The following is a 22,214-nucleotide window of genomic DNA, read 5'->3' on the forward strand; positions in this document are numbered from 1 at the left end:
GGTGGGTGACGTGCGTGTTGTGGCGCATCGTGTGGGCCGTGAGTATGTCCATCACTCACTACAATCAAGTACCTAAATTTTACTAGTGGTAGGACCTCTTGGGAGTCCGCACGGGTAGGTACCACCACCCCGCCTATTTCTGCCGTGAAGCAGTAATGCGTTTCGGTTTGAAGGGTGGGGTGTGGGGTAGCCGTTGTAACTATACTGAGACCTTAGAACTTATATCTCAAGGTGGGTAGCGCATTTACATTGTAGATGTCTATGGGCTCCAGTAACCACTTAACACCAAGTGGGCTGTGAGCTCGTCCATCCATCTAAGCAATAAAAAAAAAAACACTGTTGAAACCAACGCATCCCATTTACGTTCCAAGGTTTTTAAATTAAATTAAGAAAAAAGATAAGTTATAAATAAAACACTAAATTAGTTCAGTTTCATTTATTGAATACACAACCGAAGCAAAAGAACAATCACCGTCAACTGCGGACCGCACGCCGACCTACCCGCGTTCAATTTACATTTACTTAAGTAACGTCCACACGTGGGGGGTCACCAAGGGGGTGTCCACACGCATCGGGACGGTCCCGCCCTCCCAGTGTCTTGACGCGTGGATATATAACAAGAGCGACACTTGATCATTGGAAGTGGTCCGCGCCGACCATGCACAACACTGGAATGTTCCTTCAGTCAATAATTAGAATAATAATAACGGTACACTATTTTTTTTATTACAACTCATGTTTGAATGTTTAATTGACTATATAAAAACGTAAATTAGAATAAAATAAACATCAAGTGACACTCAACACAACAAGGGGAGATGGATCCGACAAATTTTAAACCAGAATACGACTGCACATACAAAGACGTCAATAATTGAATGCGGGGAGTTAACAGTTCAATCGTTCTTAATTACATTAAAACATATTAGAGATTCTAAGAGTTGGATTCATTATAAATTATTACATAATTATTATTTGTATTCTGTTATTACGGGGCGGGGTGGGGGGTTGGGGAGGTGCTCCGGCGGGGGGCCGGCGGGGGTCCGTCGACAACTACGTAATTACTAATTTATAGGTCATTTTTATTTTCTTTTTACAATATTTCTTAGGAAAGTCAAGATTATTCGATTACATTAATACATTAAATAACAAGTACAACCATCACGTAACAAGGCAACTACAGTACAGGGTGAGGCAGCCGGCGGCGCGCGACTCTGCAAGCACACCCTACTGCTGTACTACACTCCAAATAATTGTTTTATTTACACACGTTCATTTTAGGGAACAGGACAATTGCAGAAGTGCTGAGACTGCGACCTCAAGCCTCACGCGGGCAGCGTCTCTCATTTGGGGGGACAGCATGTGTACAGTATGATACAGAAAGAGCTTGGATTGTAGAAGTGTTAAAAGAAATTCAGTTATGACTCATACCCTCAGTAGAGGCAGAGGTCCGGCAGCGGCGGGCCCGACTTGAGGGAGGGCGCCAGCAGCGGCTCCTCCGACACCGAGCGGAAGATCTCCTCCAGCTTCTCTTGGATCTCGTACTGCACACGCACACGCAGTCAGTATTGTACCGTCTGGGTGCGGACTCCCCAGCGAGCTAGTGCGGCGCACGTACCTTGGGCTGCGTGACCTGCATGAGGTGGTGGAAGGGCGCGGTGCGGAAGGCGAGGTTGAGTGCCCGGCGGCGCTGCGCCGCGTCCCGGCGCTCCGCCCCCGACCCGCCCTCCGCCGCGCGCCGCAGCGCCTCCAGGCTCACCCCAGCGCACTCCGCCGGCGCCTGCTGCGGACCACGCACTCAGCCACGCGCGCTCCATGAGGTGGCACACGGGAATCGGGTGGGAGTTTGATAAAATGGGAAGTTGAAGGAAAAGGAAGTCGCTGAACTAAGCACAGCATCATTGATGTGCTCTATCTCTAACTTCAATAAGTAATGTTTGACCATTTCTTGGTAATTTTGGTTACGGCCAGCTATACACTGCCCTGCGGCCGCGCTGGCGGCGCCCCGTATTGAACTCTACGTACATAAACATAGTATTACAAATACAATAACCGTGTCTCCCTCAAACCTCCTCCCGTGCCTGGAGGTGCTGGCGCGGTCGTCCTCGTGTCCGCGGAACCAGAACCCACTGTCGCTGCGCTGTCGTCGGAAACAAATCAACGATCTAAATATAGCATCTCCAAACCTAACAGTTACGACTGCGACACGGGGGATAGAGTGGGGGTGAGAGTGGGGTGAGGTGGGATGGGGGGTAGGGGTCATGGTGCTCGTGGTTAGGCCGGAGACCCGCTGGATGTGGGCACAGGACGCACGAGCGTGCACACGAGTCCCGAGCCCACAGATCGCGGGGCGATCCCTCGTCAAGATCATCGTGCTAACTCAACTGTAGTGATTTACTGTGCAGTGGTTGGGTATTTCACAGCTTGCAATATTACTCCAAAACTACGATCCACAACTGAAGCGGCTGCTGTTGTCCAGTGACCACAACGTTACGTTTGCTCTGAGACCGCATTGGCACTGAGACCGTGCGGTGCAGCGAGCAGGGCACGTACCCTTGCGAGTGTGGGTGAGCTGGCGGCGCTGTCGGGCTCGGTGCCGGCCGCGATGTCCGCCAGGCTGTCCCGCCCCGCCGCGGCGCCTGCACATATATTATTCATTATTTTTTTAAGGTCTCGATGCGCTCCGATACGTAGACTGGCTCACAGCCCCCGCTACCCCGCGCCACACTGTGCCCCCCCTCGACCCGGTTCACGCAATTATTCTGCCTATTGTCTGACAGACGAGGACCCGCGGGAGATGCACAAGCGGGTGCTCTGGGCCGACACCACGCAGCCGGCAGACATGCAGCGCTTGATAGCAGCGGTTCTCAAAGTGTTCGTGCTCCCTAGGGATAGTTGGTCGAGGAGGCCGTGGCAGACCCATTATATACAGTTACTAATTCTAGACCCAACACTTATCACTCGATATAGATATAAGCGAACCGCTCCGGTACCCGGAGGTCCGATGGGGCTCTAGTGCTCCTCGAGTTAACAATGAACGGTGAGTTCATTAGTTAGTAAGATATTGTGAGTACCGGTCTCGATCCAGCTGTGTCGGTGCTGCAGCGGCCCTCCCCCGCAGTAGGGCGCGGCGCCCTGCAGCCGCCCGCACTCCACGCCGCTCGCCTTCAGGCACTCCGATATCGCCATCTGCACACACGCGGCGGAATGGTTTATGTAGGCACACTTGCAGGGGCCGACACGTCTGTCGCACAGGGACGTGGGGTCGGGTCACACCGCGTTGTGCGGCTACTGTCCCGAGCCCCGAGCGAGTGGCAGAGCGCCCTGTGTGTATATTTTTCTCCTTTTCTTAAATATAATTCCAAAAAAGTGTGAAGCAGTCAAACACACCTGGTCCATCATGAGGTAGGGCACCTTGGCCGGCAGCAGAGTCGGGTCAGACAGTCGGTACTCGTGCTGGAGGGGCGGCAGCAGGTGACCGCACTCTTCGCGACGAGCCTCCACCACCTGGAACAGTGAACGAGTGAGGTCGGGGAGCCGCGCGCGTGGTGGGTGTGGTGCGGGTGTGGTGCCGCACCTTGTGGATGTAGTCGGCGAGGCGGGGCAGCTTGGCGACGTGCGGCAGCAGCGCGGCCAAGGAGATGCTGACGGCCTGCAGCTGGCACTGCTGCGACACCGACAGCACGGGGTTCGATATGCTCGACTGCTGGATGCTGGAACAAGAGCGGTGGAACTAACTGTTCGGTTCGTCACACAAGTCGATCTGTCGTCGTGGCCTAAAAGATAAGACGTCCGGTGCATTCGTATCGAGCGATGCACCGGTGTTCGAATCCCAGGCGGGTACCAATTTTTCTAATGAAATACGTACTCGACAAATATTCACGATTGACTTCCACGGTGAAGGAATAGCATCGTGTAATAAAAATTAAACCCGCAAATTTTAATTTACGTAATTACTGGCGGTAGGACCTCTTGTGAGTCCGCGCGGGTAAATATCATCACCCTGTCGATTTCTGCCGTGAAGCAGTAATGCGTTACAGCTTGAAGGGTGAGGCAGCCGTTGTAACTATATTGAGACCTTAGAAATTATATCTCAAGGTGTGTGGCGCATTTACGTTGTAGATGTCTATGGGCTCCAGGGCGCGGCGGGGCGGGTACTCACGCCAGGATGAGCAGCATGAGGTCGCACAGCGTGTCGTCGGCCGCCAGCTCGACGCACAGCAGCGCGATGGTGGTGTAGATGCACGCGATGTTCTCCGTGCTGTTGGACTCCAGCTGCAGCCCTGCACAGAGCGCCGGCCCCAGGAGGAACTTAAGGTACACTCGGGTGAAGTAACTTAAACATTTGTATTTCTCGCAGCATGAACTAAGCTGCCAGGAATTCCCTAGACAGCACATCGCACCGACGTGTCGATCCTCCAAGAACTGATAGAAGAAGATGATAGAAAGCCTCGTTTTTATCTGGTAAAGACGAGGCTTTCTATCATCTGCCTACGTAGAGTTCTGGAATACTTTGGCCACATTGCAAGAAAGGATCACGACAGCTTAGAGAAGCTAATGGTGACTGGCAAGGTGTAACGGAGGAAAACCACGAGGTAGAGACCCGACACGTTGGATTGACCACATCCGCACTACCCTCGACACCACAATTCATGATGCTCTACACTCGGCGGCAGATAGAGGCAAATGGCGAGGAATGGTCTGTAATAAACTTTTGTTGCGTGGAAGTGGTCACGACCGTCAGTATTGAGGAAACCAAAGCGAGAAGAAGAAGCAGCATGAACTTTACTTTATAAATGATAGAATCAGCAGAAAATAGAATGCAAAACAAGAAAGACAACTTCCTGCTCTGCATCATTGGACTAGACAAGGCGGCGGGCGCCACCTGCGGACTGCAGCTGAGGGCGGTACCTTCATACAGCGCGCTGAATATGGCGTATCCGTGCTTGCTGATGAAGATGAGGTCCTGTCGGGAGCACTTCTCCACGGAGAGGCCCGCGGCGTCGTAGTCCAGCCTGCAGCGACAACACGACACTGGGGTACATCATGGCAGGCGACTGCGCCCCCTCCCCCCATCGGATAGACCATAATAATATGTTAAGGAATGGAGCACAAACAAATAAACACACGATCATTTGTTCATTCGATGAATAATTGTTACTGTATTGTCTTCGGCCTCACACCTTAAGATGTGAGGCGTCAGGGATTTTGCGATATTTAAACCGTATTTATAATAATCAAATATATAAAAAAAAAAATTGTCATTCTAGGTCTCCGGTCAGCGAATTTGGAATCTCATGCCTCACAACGTGCAGCGACACGATGGGACCTATCCAGGGACATCAGCGCACGTAGGTACGTACGTGACGACGGCGAGTCTCGGCACGTTGTCCCTCCTGTCCAGCAGCGTGTGCAGGATCCGCTGCAGCAGCACCCTAGTGGACGGCTCCGTGGCGCTGGACAGTCGGAGCAGAGCTTCCAGGAATGCTGCGGGGAAGGCTTTCGAAAGCTCTGTTGTTTTGTAAGTAGCCCCGACCTGCGGAATGCGGATAAGGCCTCTGGTGAGTGCGGCGGACACGGGCGGGCGGGGCGGGCGGGGGGTTGGGGGCGGGGGCTGGTGACCTTGAGCAGCGACTTGAGCAGGATGTGCTGCAGCATGGCGTCGGCGCGGCTGGGCTTGGCGGCGCCGGGCACCTTGTTGACGATGAACATCATGATGTCGATCTTCTGGTAGTCCGGCAGGTGGTCCGCGAACTCTCCCAGCGCGTTGATCAGCGCCTCCTGGTACAGCTTCTCCTCGGTCTCCTTCTGCGGCACGGACACACACAGGCGGATATCTTGTAAGAACATAGCAATTATATATTTTTACAAAGTCATTGTTCACTTTATGAAGTATTAAAACATTCGTTTACATTTTGTGCCAGTTCACGTGAAGAAAGAATATCTATCTATATATTTAAAAATGAATTGCTGTTCGTTAGTCTCGCTAAAACTCGAGAACGGCTGGACCGATTTGGCTAATTTTGGTCTTGAATTATTTGTGGAAGTCCAGAGAAGGTTTAAAAGGTAGATAAATATGGAAATGCTCGGAATTAAATAGATAAAACAATTTTGTTTTTCGTTTGATGTGTCCCCCGTCGGACGAATACCTTTTGTTTGTTTTAAGTTTATTTTATACAAAAGTTTAGGTGTTTTATTTATCGATTGAGGCACTACGAAGTCTGCCGGGTCAGCTAGTTGTTTAATAAAAATCAAACCCGCAAAGGTTACAATTTGCGTGGAGCATTCTATGTGTCCGCCCGGGGGCACATTCAGCTTCGAAGCAGTAATGCCTGCAGTAAGTCTCAAGGGGGGTGACACATCGGGGTGTGGATGTGAAGGGGGGCGGGGGACGTACCTCGGCTCCCCGCGCCACGGACGCGCGCAGGTTGGTCAGGATGTTGTTGATGATCTCCAGCACGGAGGGACCTGCGGCGGACAGACTTGTTGTCACGTATGATCGCGTGGTGCGGTGTGGTACAGTGCGGTGGGTGGGGTGGTTACACACACTCACCGACGCTGTCCCCGGCGGCGATGCCGACGATGGCGGCGAGCACGGCCGCGCGCGCCGCCCGCACCCCCCCGCGCCCCGCCTCCAGCTGCTGCATGAGCGCCTCCACCACGCTGTACGAGTACTGCGCCTGCACACACCCCCCGGCCCAGTACAGTCTACTGCCGCGGCGCACCAACTTGGTTTATTTTGTCTATTTAGTATTTCTTCAGGTTTAAATGTGTAATAACGGTAGCTTATTAACTGTTTTATTATCTGTGAAAGTGCACAAATGTGGAAAAATGAAACCAAGCCGATAGACGTAACTTCTCGGAATTCTCTAAAAAGTCCACTGAAAAAATCTCAGTGAATGACCACCATTTTCATGAGATTATAATATGTCATCCCATATCATATCATTTAAATTCATCCCAGTTGATTAATGTTTTAAATTAATCATCTTCATTTCATTTCGTTTCACTCCATAATATCATTTTTCATAAAATAAGAATATAAAGTAAAATAAGACATGACCTAAAGGTCTTTGTTACCAGATCATAAAACCCCTTAAAAAATATAAAAACCTGTATCGAGAACATGATGATTTTGAAGACGTGGACGGCGAAGTCGGTCGGTATCCACAGGTCGTGCCGGTCGAAGTGCCTGCACAGAACACGGCGTGTCACTGAGCGGGGTCAAGCGGACCACAACTGGACCAGAGCTGGTCGTGGTGGGCCGCAGTGATCACAGCCAAAAAATATACCAAAAAAAAAAAAAATTCCGCAATTAGCATACCCATTGAGAGCATTGGACTTTAATGAAAAATAATTCTCGATATTTATTATAACTAAAAAAGTTTGACATTCTCTGTTCTCTACTGACGTTAATGTTGGCTTGATTCAAACAGATTATGAAAATTGAGGGGAATAGGGACAAAAAGCATTGATTTTGCATTTTTAAGTGTATGGTCCAATTTTAATTGAAGCTTATATTTTTTTCTTTAATCTCGCGACATACAGTCATCTTATCATTGAAAATTTAAGAAAAAAACATTAATTTGTCAAACGGGTCGGAAAGGTATAAAATTTAGTCTTCAAAACATTTTGTCTTTGTTACTATTTGAAATTTTTATCAAGTGAAGTTTTGAGAGCTATTTTTGGTGTTTTGGGAACAGTATAAAAGTGATGTATCATTATTATTTTTCATGTCATGTAAACAAATAAGAATGAGTCGGATGTGAACAAGAAATTGGGGGAAAGGCGTCGACGAATGAGGTAAGAACTACTTATAAACACGTATTCTATAAGTTTATAAATATTATTTTTTTAAATTAAAAATTATATTTAAATTTTTGTTCCAAGACGAAAACGTTACACTTTCCGTTACCTTTACACTCTCTCTCTAATCTGGAAATCAGTATCAACAAGATAATGAACAATACTTACAAACCAAAAAATACGCTTTTGTAAGCTAGTTGAACTAAAATGAAGAAAATAATTTTCTACAAATTCAATAAAATAGAGTAGTTAAGAAAAAACATTTTATCGTAAAAATGTCAAACAAATGCTCAAGTGTCTCCTGCAGCAACCTGGGGGCAGGGCTACTCACGTGAGCACGGGCCGCAGCACGGAGCGGATGTGTCCGAAGGAGGCGCGCGCCAGCAGGTCGCGCAGGCAGGCCTCCGCCAGCCGCGGCGGGGACTCCTCCTCGCCCTCCTCGCCGCCCGCGCCGCCGCCCTCCGCGCACGACACCGTCTCGTACTTCTCCGCCGACTGCACACCACCACACCGCTACAGACTCCTCTACGCACCCCCTCCCCCATACCCCCGCACCCCCGCACGCCCCCGCACGCACCTGCATGTTGTACAGCAGCGAGGGGACTATCTTGTCCATGTGCTGCGCCTCCCATATGTTCTCCACCAGGTCGTCCGACACCGTCTTCCTGATGACGCCCTGGAAGCACAACGCGACACTCAGCCTCGTATCAACTGGCAACACGACGTAGACTGTCGGCCCGGGTGCGTACCTGCAGGCCCTGTATCCCGGCTAGGCGGATCCGGTCCCGGGGGCCCGGCTCCCCGTGGTTGCTGTGGCACATGGCGCTGAACTTGGACACGAAGAAGTCGTAGCGGCGGTGGTAGGACGGCGTGTCCTCCTCGATGTTCGCGAACCGAACGAACTGGAGACGAGCAAACAGACGAGCTCAGTGCGGGACACTCACTCGACCTTGGGGCATTACTGGTAGAGATAAGAGATTTTAGTGAAGATCAGAGGCAGAAACTGATTTAACGTGACATCATATTGCATTATAAACTCTTACTACTTGTTTATTTCCCAAAAAAAACGTTAATTTTTTTGGAACCATAAATCATCACGCCAGATAATTGATTGTTAAATTCGTCTTTTAATTCTGAATCTACTGCAGCAGGTTATTATAGGTGACAAATTAGAACACAGCGCTGTTGGACGCTTAACACAATTAGGTTCTAAAAGCAAACAAGTTCAATCCGTACCTACACACGCAACAATAAATCACTCAAGAACATCAGAAGTTGTACATATCTCCCTTGTCTTCGATGTTCATAATAGAACTCTACTGATCTATACTAATATTATAAAGAGGAAAGATTTGTTTGTTTGTTTGTTTCGAATAGGCTCCGAAACTACTGGACCGATTTGAAAAATTATTTTTCCATTAGAAGCCGACATTGTCCCTGATGAACATAGGCTACTTTTTTTAATTTTTTTTTTTTGGTTTCATGTTTGTTTTAATGTTTCCGAAGCGAAGCGAGGGCGGGTCGCTAGTGAAATATATTTTTACACTATCTCATTAGGACTACAATACTAACACTCTGTGTGGCGAGGATCTGCAGCTGCGGGTCAGTGGACTCCAGTAATTTCTGAACCATTTTGAGGAAGCTTTCCACGAAGAGATTGAGGGTCTGCGAGTGGCACGCGACCAGCAGCTGGTCCATCGCCTCCATCGCTATTATTACGAATCTATAAAATAAATTGAAGTGAATGTGCGAGTTTGACGTACCCTGCAGGTTATTTCGGCGGATGTTGCCGGCGCCGTGCTGACACTCAACCGTGTACGACGTGAAGGATTTTCAAATATAATTTCTTTCTAAGCTTTGGTTTTCTTAAAACATGTTTCAAAAGCTGCCTCGGATGAATTTTATAAATAAATTAAATTAATTGATAACTTATTAGGTCACAGATGCTTTAGAACAGCGCAGAGCATGAATGAGTTAAATTTCGAGACTTCGACATAATGGAGGTAGCGTTCCACGGCCAGTTCGAAGGTCCTCCGTTAGGCTATCCTCTCTTTCGAATCGGAGCGCAGGGCACCCAATTCAAACACATCAACACGAAAAACAGCGTTCTCGTTACGATGCTCAAATCTCTACTTACCCGTGTCTCCTTCTATAAATATCCCTGGAAGCTTTCTGGAAGAGATACTCTCCGATCCTGTCCAGTTTTTCCGGACTGGATAAGGAGTAGAAAGTGAGCTTTTCCATGTTAGATTTAACGAGTCCATCCTGGGGTGACGCCGGGAAGATGTTGTCGACGAGGCGCTTGTAGCGCGGCCGCAGCGCAGAGCAGCAGCCGCAACAACCTGGCGACAACGTATTACTGGTTTAATAGTTGGGTTCAGTCATTAAAAAACGCTCCTCCGCCTACGCGCGTCGTGTTCCTCTGTGCTGAGGATCGTGACTTTTACGGAATACATACGTAAAGGTTTTCTTGGGAAAATTGCTAGTGGTGGGTTCCCGCGTCCTTCCACAGCAGAATTTCAGAGGCGATTTAATTCCTCTGGGCTACTGAAGCCCTAGTTCGGGTTAGTTGACCGCCGCCCGTTGCTCGGCGTTATATTTTTACGACCGAGTAGGTGGCATACCGACGCCCATTACATTACGCTATTATATCATTTAATGGGCTCGCACGGGCAGTCGCGCGTTTGAAGGGTCGAACGGCAGTCGTACAATGACTTAGATCTCATGTCACAAGGTGGCACCAAAAATAAATAAATGGACAGAAACAAAAACTTCCGTAAAGACCTCTGTCAGTGAAAGGTTGTGACTGGCCCTCGCATATGTACGGCAACCTCACAATGCACCATACGACATGACAGTATGCGTCTACTTACTGTCGAAAGACTATAAATAATAAAAGTATCCTGAAAGATATGGCACTGAAAATACTCAAGAAAGCAGTCCTCGGAACAAACATGTGGTGAGCGGTCTTTTTCGACATTCTAATCTTTAGTAACCACTGTCCTTACATTGCGCACATGTTAATATTATTATTAGAAGACAATCGTATTGGATGGGCGTTATATACAGATCGATTGTCATCGTCTGATCTCTGCAATCCGCAACTGACCTGCGACTGTCGCTAACGAAAGCACGATTTGAACAATATAACAATGCCCAAATAATTAACTTTCAATATATATATATCATTGTTTGTATATTCTTGCACAACCTTATGAACAAGTCGTAACTAATTAGATAAGATTATGTGTTCATTCCACAGGTGACAGTGAACTCAATTGGTAATATTGATTTCTACTTGTTCTTGCCGCAATCTTTTGTCAATATACAGCAAAGCAATGTTGGACTTGGTAAATGTCTACCCGGACGGAGATCGGACGTCGGGTGTAAGAGTGTAAGGGAAGTCATTTAGTGGTAAATGTCTACCTGCTTTATAATACAGTATATGTAGGTGTGCTACTAATTCCTCTCAATCATTAACGGGGCCTAGGTGCTGGCCGGGATCGGACATTTTGTTTCTGATTGACACTGCACACTAAACATTGCACTATTTTACCACGTAAGATCTTATGAGTTTAATACCTTTACATATGGAACTACTTAGAGGCACGAGGCCCTAAAACCCTTTGCTTTAGAATTACTATACCGTCATAAAAACAAGCTTTGCCGCGGAAATAGGTGTGACTATTTTATTTCTTAGAAAACTATCTCACGGCGCACCTGTTGTTAAGTGGTTACCGAAACCCATGGACATCAACAATGTAAATTCCGCCATCTACCTTGAGACATGAGTTCTAAATCTCAGTTTTACTGTAAAACGGCTGACCCACTGATCATTTCGAAACGCATTACTGCGTCACGGCAGAAATAGGCAGGGTGGTGGTGCCTACCCGTGCGGACTCACAAGAGGTTCTACCACCAGTAATTACGCAAATTATAATTTTGCGGGTTTGATTATTATTACACGATGTTACTCCTTCACCGTGGGAATCATGTCTGGTGCAAAATGGCGTTGTTTAGTATGCACTGAATTGCATCAACCCTGGTCCATACTTACAAGTCAAATACACCGTTCTACTGATGAAGAAGCACGCTCTGTGCGCAATCTTCCGAAGCGGAGTCATATTCACTGTTCCACTCTTAGCGACAATTATTAATTCTATTTAAAACTCATTTAAGGAAAATATTTTTGTTTTTTTTCTCAGAATCTAATCACCTGCCGCTTCACGCTAATTTGACATTACAACTTCCGCACTAGCTCTATATAACACAAATGTACGTTAGAGATGTGGTGTTTTTCCCGTAAAATATTTTGTATTGTGCAAACATCGCAGCCATGCTCATTCGAACGGTTTACAAGCAGACTCCGGGTGTCAGGAAAACCGCAAAAACACTTTGGTCGATGGCGCTTATTGTTAGAACGCGTGTAGGCTAGAGTCAGCCTCACAGAGCTTGCGACAATTCATTGAACATTGTTGTATTCGCAATGACACATCATCGCGCGCGAACGTACGCTTCGTTACTAAATACACGGATTGATAAGAGCCGTGATAAGAATTGACACTTGATCCTTGGTGATATCGCGATTTTCTAGTATTTTATTAATGGGTAAAATAATTAATTATTAATATCGTCATATTGTTTAGAACCGCAGATAGAAACCTGTGCGATGTTCCGACACGTTTATATTTAGTCCGTCTGGCGGTTAATCAGATGATCATAGGGAGCTGTAAGCCAGGCCGATGTGAAGTCGGGCTCTTCACACTGTTACGGCTACTTCATCCTCCGTAGTAGGTATCAATTACTATCAACATAGTTTTCTTATGGTGTTAGGACCTCTTGTGAGTCCGCGTGGGTAGGTACCACCACCCTGCCTATTTCTGCCGTGAAGCAGTAATGCGTTTCGGTTTGAAGGGCGGGGTAGCCGTTGTAACTATACTGAGACCTTAGAACTGATATCTCAAGGTGGGTGGCGCATTTAGGTCGTAGATGTCTATGGGCTCCAGTAACCGCTTAACACCAGGTGGGCTGTGAGCTCGGCCACCTATTTAAGCAATAAAAAAAAAAGTTTTCTTATATATCCAATAATCTAATCTTCTCCCTCAAGTCTTGGGATGCGTGGCGGGTCTTATATTAGCCACAAACTCTGTTAACCGCTTAAAATCAAACGAATAGTACTCGTCCACGCGTCTACGATAGATAATACAATCTGTTTACAAAACTTTAGTGTTATTCTTCTCTCGAACCACACTATATTGAGAAGTCACTGAAAGCAATGCAATGCGAATACCGGACGCAAGGCCGACGTCTGAGGCGCGCTCTTTTGGCTGCGTACACATAACCACAACACAAATAACCGTATTTAACGCCCTAATTTAGTCCAGATAAGGTAAACAATAACTAATCGATCAAAATATTTATATTACAAAAACTACTGTGCGTATTTGCGTATCCAGGAACGATGCCTTAAGATTGATTAATTTTAAACAACAACGAATGTTTTCGAGCATTTCAACTCCAAAAGCGTACAACAAACCGCGCGTTTGACTGTGCACTGACTAAATAATATAACGCTGGAGGTTTCATCTGAAAATAGATCTGTCCTAGGCAGGTACGATATATCGACCCGACATCATGCGACATTAAACTTCATCTGAAAATCGAAACCCTTATTTGTATAAAACGTCCTCAAGGGGCAAATGCGGGTCGCGTTTAATCTAAACAAAAATACTATTAAAATACCCGTTCCTTCCGAGGATAACGTCATCACAAGCAAAAATACTTTTAGAGAAATACAGGATAAGCTCATAGCTAATTTGGTGTTAGGGGGTTGCCGGAGCCCGTAGACACTATCCTTGAGACGTGAAGTCGAGGCATCAATTATATTCTGTAATGGCTCTATCCCCATTAAAACCGAGACAAAAAGACTGCTTCGCGGTATAAATATGCAGAATTGTGGTAGCCGTGAGAGTTCACAATACGCCACCCGTCATTATGAAAGATGATTTTCATCGTGAAAGCTGTGGGGATTTGAACCTCCGCATATATGCATCAATCGATGAGTATACGGTGTGGTTATTAATCCTTTAGGACGTGCAGATTTTGACTATGACCCTGTCCCTCATGACCCGAGGTTAATTTCGACATTTACATCATGACGTCCTGTGAACTCAGGTGGTTGCTTAATGCTCTAATCTCGTTTACGACCAGAGTGTTTCAAAATCATAAAAATATTTACATACCAAAAATCCGAACTACAGATGTGTTCTGTAACACCATAGTCTGTTATTATTGCACTTGTTTTAAGCAAAAAAAAAATAGATTACGTTAAGTATATCAATCTTGAAACATCAAACATATTTTTTTTCAGTCACATGTACTCCGTGCCCTACGGCTGCTACTGCTTACTACAAGCGGCACGTGACTTGCTGGCGCACTAGTTTCTACATCCTACAATTATCAAGTATGCGAGATCACTCCACGAGATAAATACGGTAATCGCGACACCTCGCACCCGGGGTTCACTGTCACAGCTGTTTTATTGTTACATTGAAAAGCCAGCGAGGATCGAAGGACGCGGTAGGAAGCCGCCGATATGTAGGTACGCTCCACTATCGCAGTCTCGTTTTCACACAGGGTTCTTGCGGGAATGTACAACGATCCTTAGAAAATACCGTTCAAAATGTTTCAATCTATAATCTCTTATCGTAAAATAACTGTTATCTTTACAACATAATTCAACCAATTTATAGGTGTCTGATATTGTTTGTTATCATCTGATATAACAGTGCGTTTGTAGCTTGGCGATATTATATCAATATTTTGCGTCCTAATCAAGATGTTACAAGTTCGAGACTAGTCGTGGTACCACTACGTCCAGGTTTTTCCGAAAGTCACAGAATTCAGAAATATCAGACATCTACTTGTAGGCGATTCTAATGTCCTATTATTTATTGTCTTTCATGAGTTGAAGTAGTTTTCTCATGAGAAAATAAACCCGAATAAAGATACCTTAACGTTGGATATTGTTAGTCTATAATTTAATTCTGATGAAAACCCTTTGAAGAATGCCGAAGCATCGACGTCAGACATTTAATTCAAATACATTCGACGAATTATTGTCGACGTGCAGCTCTACGCAAAACTTAGCTCTTTTTACTTAGCAAATATGTATATTGGTGGTGAGTTTTTATTTTTATTTTATCAGAAGGAAATCGCCAGACTTCCGCCCTCCACTGGAGATGGCGGGTGGGATAAGAAAAACTGATCTAGCCACCAGATTGGCGACCAGACCCGCGCGAACGATGAACTTGGCAATCAAATAAAATGTGCATATGTATTACATTTTGTTCTACTATTCTACCTCGTCCTTTCTCCGACCAGCAGTAGTGACTTTCCTCCTTAAAGATTTTACAAGTGCCGGTGGTAACATTGTTCTAGTAAAATGTTAAAATACTTTGCCCTTTGCTTGTTTGATTCATCACAGAACCAACTGAATCACTAGCTAGCAGAACCAAAAGGTGATAAGTGCGCAGACAGAAATACGCCTTCTCTCCGCCCGTCTTGACCCAATGATGACTGAAACGCCATTACATTACAGAGACAGTAAACACCATACATATAAATTGGCCACAATAAAATACATAACAATTGATAAAATGAGTCAATGGTGCTGTAGTTAGCGTCCCTGACTGTTGAGCCAAGGGTCGTGGATTTGATTCCCATATCAGGTAAACATTTGTGTGATGAACAGATTTGTTAGCTCTATCTTCTTGTGTTTATTATCTATGTATGTACACACAAATTAATATATATCAGTATCTGGTTCTCATGACCATGAGTGACTGGTTATTGTTAAGTTTTTTATTTGGATGTTTAATTTCAAACAATGTCATTTATTGAAAGGATGGTATGTTATAAAATAAAGTTAATGTGATTTGATTTATAGCAGAAAAGTTTGTAGTAACTATTCTGCATTTTTTCGCAATATTTCATGTTCAAAATCTCAGAAGATAAATAACACAAATTTTATATTTACAAAAAGTTTATTGAACCCTATTCTTAAATTAGTGTTTTATGTAAACAGTTCAACTTGTATGTTATATAAATTACATAACACAATAATAAGCCCTATTTTTGCAGTGTAAATAATAGAAAGATTTTTACTTTCTTAGCTTATTGGGTCTGATTTTCTTAGAAGACTCAGGACGAAATATTGTTTCATGCTTTAGAGAGCACACAGCTGATACCAAACTCTCATTTATTTACAGCATTTATGAGTGAACAAGCTCACAACCCACTTGGTGTTGTGCTTAGTGAAGACATTAGACATAAAAAGTGAATGCCCTGACCCACAATGAGACATGAGGTCGAAGCCTCAATTGCACGATGACAAAATATATCCTATTTTTCATTGCAATTTCTTTGAAGTTTAACCTTTTGTTTCTGTTTATAATTTTACAATTTTCATTGTTGCAAAAACCAATTTTTTATAATCACAAAGCACTACTAAAAGACCTATCAGTCTGTGTTTTATCATCTGTGTAGCAAACATGCTAGCATTGAGGTTACTAATGTTTCCTTTTGTCATCCCGTCCATCACGACTTGACTTTGACCTGTCATAATCATCATATTTCCTCGAAGACATCCTACTACGCTTGTCATCAGATCTCCGATCCTTAGAACGATCTGCATCACGATCACGAGACCTTGAACGATGCCTCTTACTTGAATAATCCCTCTTCTTATCATAAGGAGATCTTGACCTCCGCTCCTTCTTTGATTTATGACTACTGTGATACTTTGAGGATAAAGGTGGAGTTTTAGGAGATTTTTCTTTCTTAGTATCCCGTCTGGTGTCTTTAGAAGTTGATGCAGTGGGTGATTCGGGTTTCTTTTCTTCGTTCTTAGCTTCTTTATCTTTTATTGCCTGTGAATGTTTATTAGCTATGTATATTTTGCGGAGGTTCTCAACTTTGGTCTCCAATTCTTCAGGGTTGACTTTAGCACGTTTATATAATTGTAGTATCCTCATTGAGACTTCCCTGATATCATCTTCTGTAACTTTGAATAGAAGGAACCAGTGTGGGTTATTGGGCAGCGGCAAACCTATTTTTCTGGCCGTCAAGTAAATGCAAGCACATGCAATGGTTTCAGGAGGAAATCTCATAAAGACATCTGTCCTTAGAGCATCATTCATGTAGTTCCAAGCCATTTGCATTAGTTGGCGGTTTTTTTCATATTGCAGTAATTGTAAGTAAACCACAATAAGTTTGTGTGGATGTTTAACATGTACACAGAATCCGAGCTCTTTTAAGATACGTCTTTCAGCTTTGATGACCTGATTTTTCAATTCTATGTAATTTTGGTCAACTAACATTGGACTTATTGTTTTCTGTGCTCTGACCTGTTTGATGTGGTGAAACACGTTGATTACATCTCTTATTCTGCATGGTTTCTCTTCGACTTTGGACGCTAAGTATATGCTACCCATTGCCATAGTTTCCATGGGATATCGTACAAATGATTTCGAGTAGTAAAACCTTTGTAGATAAATCTGACCAGTCGCCATAGCTACTTGGGGTAGCCGGAGCAGGATGCCAGCTGTTTGTATCATTTCGCAACCCAGGATCCTAAGATCTGTCTCAGTTTCGATGTCAAGGCTATCAGCTTGTGAAGGTGTCTCCTTGAATACTGATTCCGGTAGAAGACAATTGTAGAGCGTCAAAACTATCTTCCCATACGTCTTCTGAAGCTTTGCAGGTGGTGTATTGTGCTGTGAATTGTTAGACTTCGGTTGGTTTTGTACGGTCGTCGTGGTCATTTTGTTTTCTCTTTAAACTAGTCTTTGTAATAAAAAAACACGGTAACACGTTTACGGAACACGGAACAGGGCTTAACGAAAGCCCGGTGCACTTGCTTTCTTTTCCAATTTCATTTCAAAACGGAGGTTTAATGGTAATTTAAGTAAAGCATTCTGTTTTTACACCCACTATTCGATGAAAACATGCTCCAAACTGACAGGTATCGAAACAAGATGGCGTCATAGCGACTGACCGACAATATGTCAAAATAAGAGTTTTGTAAACAATTAATTTTTCGATTAACTCCCTAACTTCCACGGATTTATTACATTTAAAAACATTAAAACATACCTTGAGCCATTTTCTGACGAGATATAACAACGTGAGATCATAAAATTAAAAATTCTCCATGAAAGAAATTGTAAAAGAGGACACGAAATACGAGTGATTCAGACACGATCAATTTATGTCGCTTTACAGGAACTTTCGTTCAGAAATCAAAATGACAGAAATAGTGGAGAATATTAAAAATCTGTTTGCAACTTGTAATAGGTAAAAAAATATCACAATAAAAAATAAAAAAGATCTGATTTGTCCTGAAAAAGGTAAATATTAATTAGTTAGGTTTATTAATATCATTTCAAATGACATTTAGTGCTCATAAGCACTTTTTCGATATACTTAATGAACATTGTAAAATAACATTGTTTTCTGCGGTTCTCGAGTTATTCTGGTAAGATGGTGACAATAATTTGCAAAACTTTTTGCTATTGTGACATTCTTATCGTACTCGTTTTAAAATCATTATATGAGTACCTCTCTGAAGTTGTTCTTATTTTAATGAATGGGCAAATACAGCACCAATGAAAGGATTCTACTTCGGCGGCAATTCAAACTGCTAATCGATAATACGACCCATTCCCAACATATTAAAAACGCGTAGTTCTGATTTGATCTAAAAGGATGAGCTACTAGTTTTGAATTGTTTTAAAATGAAAGTAGTGAAAATTAAGAAACTGTTAATTGAAAACATGATTAATTTAGCTTTTACTTACATCCAGGATCTGTACATTTTTGTACAAACGAATCCAAAAAATCTTGTCCTTCACCACCTTCAAAACAACACTTTACAAAAGACATTTTCAATCAGAACTCAACCACAAAACTTTAACGAGAGCAATTTTTTAATTTAATTAATACACTTTATCAGGTAGGCTCTGAAAACATTGCTAAGATAATAGAAATATACATAACATGGTTTTATAATTAGCATTATTTATCCAAAAACTTTTTAAAATGTAAGTATTTACTGATTTAGACGTTATTGTATAAGTATTTAGGTCAACAAATCACTAGTCGGAAGCAAGTCGGTGCTTTTTTTTCATCTGTGAAATGTCAATGGATTATCCATGTGTAATCCAACAAATTTCGGAAGTTCACAATTTGAGTCTTCATTTTGGCATTGGTATGTGCCTTTTAAAATTAGAAGGTATATGCGCAAAGTCGTCCGCTCAGTAACACTATTCGACTACAGATGGCGCTAAGTTTAGTTTAATTGCGATGCGCTAGATGTCTCTACTACTATGTGGTGTAGTTTCTGTAGCAGTGGTTTATTGTAATAATTTTTGCTTTGAATCATCATAAATATTATGACTGCATGAAATGTTATATTTCTATGATATTCCAGTTCGTAATAGTCGCGTTAACACAATTCAGCCTTTCGCCCCATTATCATTTTCGGCCAGTCCATACCTTGGGCCTGGAAGTCAAATATACCTATAGGTGTCACCGTCGACATAGGGATGACATTTAGCCATTCAGCATATTTCAGAGAATAGGAGCCGTAAGAATTAAGATTGCCACGGTAGTCCTCGCACAGGGTAGACAATGAGAAGACACGCAGGTAATAAAAGCTCAATTATCACGCACCACGGACTTACACGGAAGTTGTGGCAAAAACATCTGCAAGCACAAAATGTTCATCGAGCTTGCCACTAAATCTGTCATAAACATGAACATATTCGAAGCTTCATTAAATCAACTATTTTATGTAGGTACATGTTATCTACAAATAATATTTATATTTAAAGTAGTTATATTTAAAGTAGTTTTAGGCAGCGGCTTGGCTCTGCCCCTGGCATTGCTGAAGTCCATGGGTGACGGTAACCACTCACCATCAGGTGGCCGTATGCTCGTCTGCCTACAAGGGCAATAAAAAAATAAAAGTTAGCCTAACATATTTGTTTGTGCTGCTCTTAATATAAAATCATAGATTCGGGCATGGAAAAACTGATCAAATTTATATATTTAGATTTTTTTCTTTAAGTTTTGGTCATTTTTGTATAAACTGTGACATTAGCAAAATCAATTACTAACGCGTTGGAGCCATTTATTAAAAAAAAAACCTAATAGGGACGCGTTCGTTGTGTAGAGATTGCACTCCCAGAAAATGTGGTGGATTGTCTGTTCGTATTGATTTCCTTTGCTGTCAAATTATTGACAGCAAAAAAATTCCCTCATTTTGCAAAAAAAATTGTACCATTGTAAAAAATATGAAAACTACAAAAAAATTCCCTCTTTTTGAAAAAAAAAGTATCATTATAAAAAATACGAAAGTTGTTAGATTGTATTTTTAAGAAGATGTTCTAACTGAATCAACGTATGAACTTGGTTCATTCCATAATAAATGTTATCTTGAAATCTAAGACATAAATTCGTTTTGATCGTTGTTATAAATTAAAATGCGAACTGTGAGAAATAATGAAAATATTTTTAAAATACAATGTATTCTGATAACATTATATCTAGAAGTCATTTTTCGTTTCCGAACCGGAATAATAATTAAGAAAATAATTAGATTTGGTTTTTAATTGAACGCGTGGTCTCTGAATCACTGTTCTTCTGAGTGCCCCTAACAACAATAAACACTTGACATCAGACACAATGAGATCGGTTTTGCGGTTACGTTGAGGCCGATGAGGGTTCCCGGAGCCCGTCCACGCTGAGACGACGTGATTATAGTTTATTTTTTTGTTTTTTTATTGATTAGATGCGTGGACGAGCTCACAGCCCACCTGGTGTTAAGTGGTTACTAGAGCTCATAGAAATCTATGACGTAAATGCGCCACCCACCTTGAGATATCAGTTCTAAGTTCTTAAGTATAGTTACAACGGCTGCTCCGCCCTTCAAACCAAAGCGCATTACTGCTTCACGGCAGAAATAGGTGGGTGGTGGTACCTACCCACGCTGACTCACAAGAGGTCCTACCACCAGTAAGCTGGCCTTCTTTAGCCAAGAGGTTGCACTCTTCGCTGCAGAAATGTACATGAAGCTGGTACTGATCGGAGCAGACTGACAGCATTCCCGTAGCGACTGTTGTTCCTCTGATGCAAATTGGTGTTGACGAACGCAGCGAACACTCCTCATGCTCGGAGGAATGTGGACCATGCTGACTCGCTCCGGTGTTATTAAGAGTAAATATAGTTGAAGTTTATAGACACGGTCATAACCAGAAACATTATTACGGTTCAGTCGAAATTTCCACCAAGTATTTTACTGTTATTTTCATGTGCCGATTTGTGAGTCTATAGTGAAGACTGCTGTTTACAATGTTCATATTTAATTCGTTTTTATTTGGTAACATAAATTTCATAAATAATTACGATATCGCGTCTCTAAAGTTGTGCATCAGGTGTACGAAACATTGGAGATCTACGAATTAAGCGTATGGTTCGGACATTCGTCTCTAAGTTCCGCGAAAACCTCAGCAAAAATACTACAGGCTTATGCATCTTAATGATAGGCAGTTTGGTTTTAGGAATGGGTTATCGACTGATACTGCGATAATGACACTTAAGAGTACTGTGCAGTATTATACTGGGAGGAAGACGCCTGTGTACGCATGTTTCCTGGATCTGTCCAGGGCTTTTGATCTTGTTCGATATGATTTACTATGGAATAAGTTAGCTAGGGAAGTAAAGCTGCCGCCTGAATTAATTAAAATTTTTCAGTATTGGTATGGCAATTAAAATAATAGTGTGAGATGGGCCGGTGCGCACTCTGATGCGTACCGTTTAGAATGTGGTGTGAGGCAGGGGGGTCTAACCTCACCTTTGCTATTTAGCATATACATGAATAAGCTCATCGATGAGCTCAGTAGTGCGGGTGTCGGCTGCATGATTGATGGAGTTTCTTTTAACAATATTAGTTATGCAGACGATATGGTATTGCTGAGCCCATCTATGAGTGCACTCAGGAAACTTTTAAAAATTTGTGAGAACTATGCTGAGTCCCACGGGCTGAGGTACAATGCCAAGAAGAGTGAACTGCTAGTGTTCAAAGCGCAGAACAAAACTTACGAGAACGTACCTCCAATCTGGCTAGCGGGCGCACCGCTTACACAAGTCAAGCGCTTCAAGTACCTCGGTCACTGGGTAACAGAGGATGGTACGGATGATTGTGATATAGATAGGGAGCGTAGGGCGTTGATAGTAAGATGCAATATGTTGGCCCGCAGATTTACTGGTTGCGATAGCTATGTCAAACTTACAATTTTTAAAGCTTATTGCCAGAATTTTTACGCCAGTAGTCTGTGGACCACATA

General features: G+C 43.3%; 3 protein-coding genes across 14 annotated transcripts in view; 1 reads left to right on the forward strand and 2 right to left on the reverse strand.

The window, feature by feature from the left end:
• Positions 1 to 421: 421 nt before the first annotated feature.
• Positions 422 to 18,120, reverse strand: LOC101736619 (protein EFR3 homolog cmp44E). 12 transcript variants are annotated; one of them, XM_062674215.1, is made up of 22 exons: positions 13,024 to 13,354; positions 11,864 to 12,066; positions 9,944 to 10,148; positions 9,379 to 9,529; positions 8,556 to 8,708; positions 8,384 to 8,482; positions 8,138 to 8,301; positions 7,114 to 7,192; positions 6,554 to 6,680; positions 6,398 to 6,468; positions 5,623 to 5,808; positions 5,364 to 5,536; positions 4,912 to 5,015; positions 4,163 to 4,283; positions 3,578 to 3,713; positions 3,391 to 3,507; positions 3,075 to 3,189; positions 2,554 to 2,639; positions 2,054 to 2,140; positions 1,619 to 1,783; positions 1,432 to 1,544; positions 422 to 1,214 (listed from the first exon to the last, which is right to left on the reverse strand). In XM_062674215.1, the coding sequence occupies exons 2-21, from the start codon at positions 11,928 to 11,930 to the stop codon at positions 1,434 to 1,436; spliced, it is 2,517 nt and encodes an 838-aa protein (XP_062530199.1). In that variant the 5' UTR covers positions 11,931 to 12,066; positions 13,024 to 13,354; the 3' UTR covers positions 422 to 1,214; positions 1,432 to 1,433. The 12 variants fall into 12 exon arrangements, with proteins under 12 accessions (XP_062530199.1, XP_062530203.1, XP_062530202.1 ...); XM_062674219.1 differs by lacking the exons at positions 11,864 to 12,066; positions 13,024 to 13,354 and adding an exon at positions 17,962 to 18,120; XM_062674218.1 differs by lacking the exons at positions 11,864 to 12,066; positions 13,024 to 13,354 and adding an exon at positions 14,049 to 15,429.
• Positions 16,377 to 17,630, reverse strand: Ccnl1 (cyclin L1). Its single transcript, NM_001161717.1, is given in 1 exon segment — positions 16,377 to 17,630. A coding segment is annotated over 1 exon segment (1,254 nt).
• A 3,710-nt stretch (positions 18,121 to 21,830) lies between the features above and the next one.
• LOC101735966 (uncharacterized) overlaps positions 21,831 to 22,214 on the forward strand; it is an 88,492-nt gene continuing 88,108 nt past the window's right edge. The window contains exon 1 of the mRNA XM_012691401.4: positions 21,831 to 22,057. The gene's annotated coding sequence lies outside the window, so the exon portion shown is untranslated. The remainder of the gene's footprint in view (positions 22,058 to 22,214) is intronic.

The sequence above is a fragment of the Bombyx mori genome, chromosome 20, assembly GCF_030269925.1.
Source record: "Bombyx mori chromosome 20, ASM3026992v2".
Lineage (NCBI taxonomy): Eukaryota > Metazoa > Arthropoda > Insecta > Lepidoptera > Bombycidae > Bombyx > Bombyx mori.

Bases quoted from the DNA above. Each gene is read 5' to 3' on its own strand.
- LOC101736619 (XM_062674215.1), bottom strand. From the start codon at position 11,930: ATGACTCCGCTTCGGAAGATTGCGCACAGAGCGTGCTTCTTCATCAGT. The intron at 8,302-8,383 runs GTGCGTGCGGGG...GGTGGTGTGCAG, and splicing joins CGCTGCTGTACAACATGCAG to TCGGCGGAGAAGTACGAGAC. The intron at 5,016-5,363 runs GTACGTACCTAC...TTGTCGCTGCAG, and splicing joins CCGAGACTCGCCGTCGTCAC to GCTGGACTACGACGCCGCGG.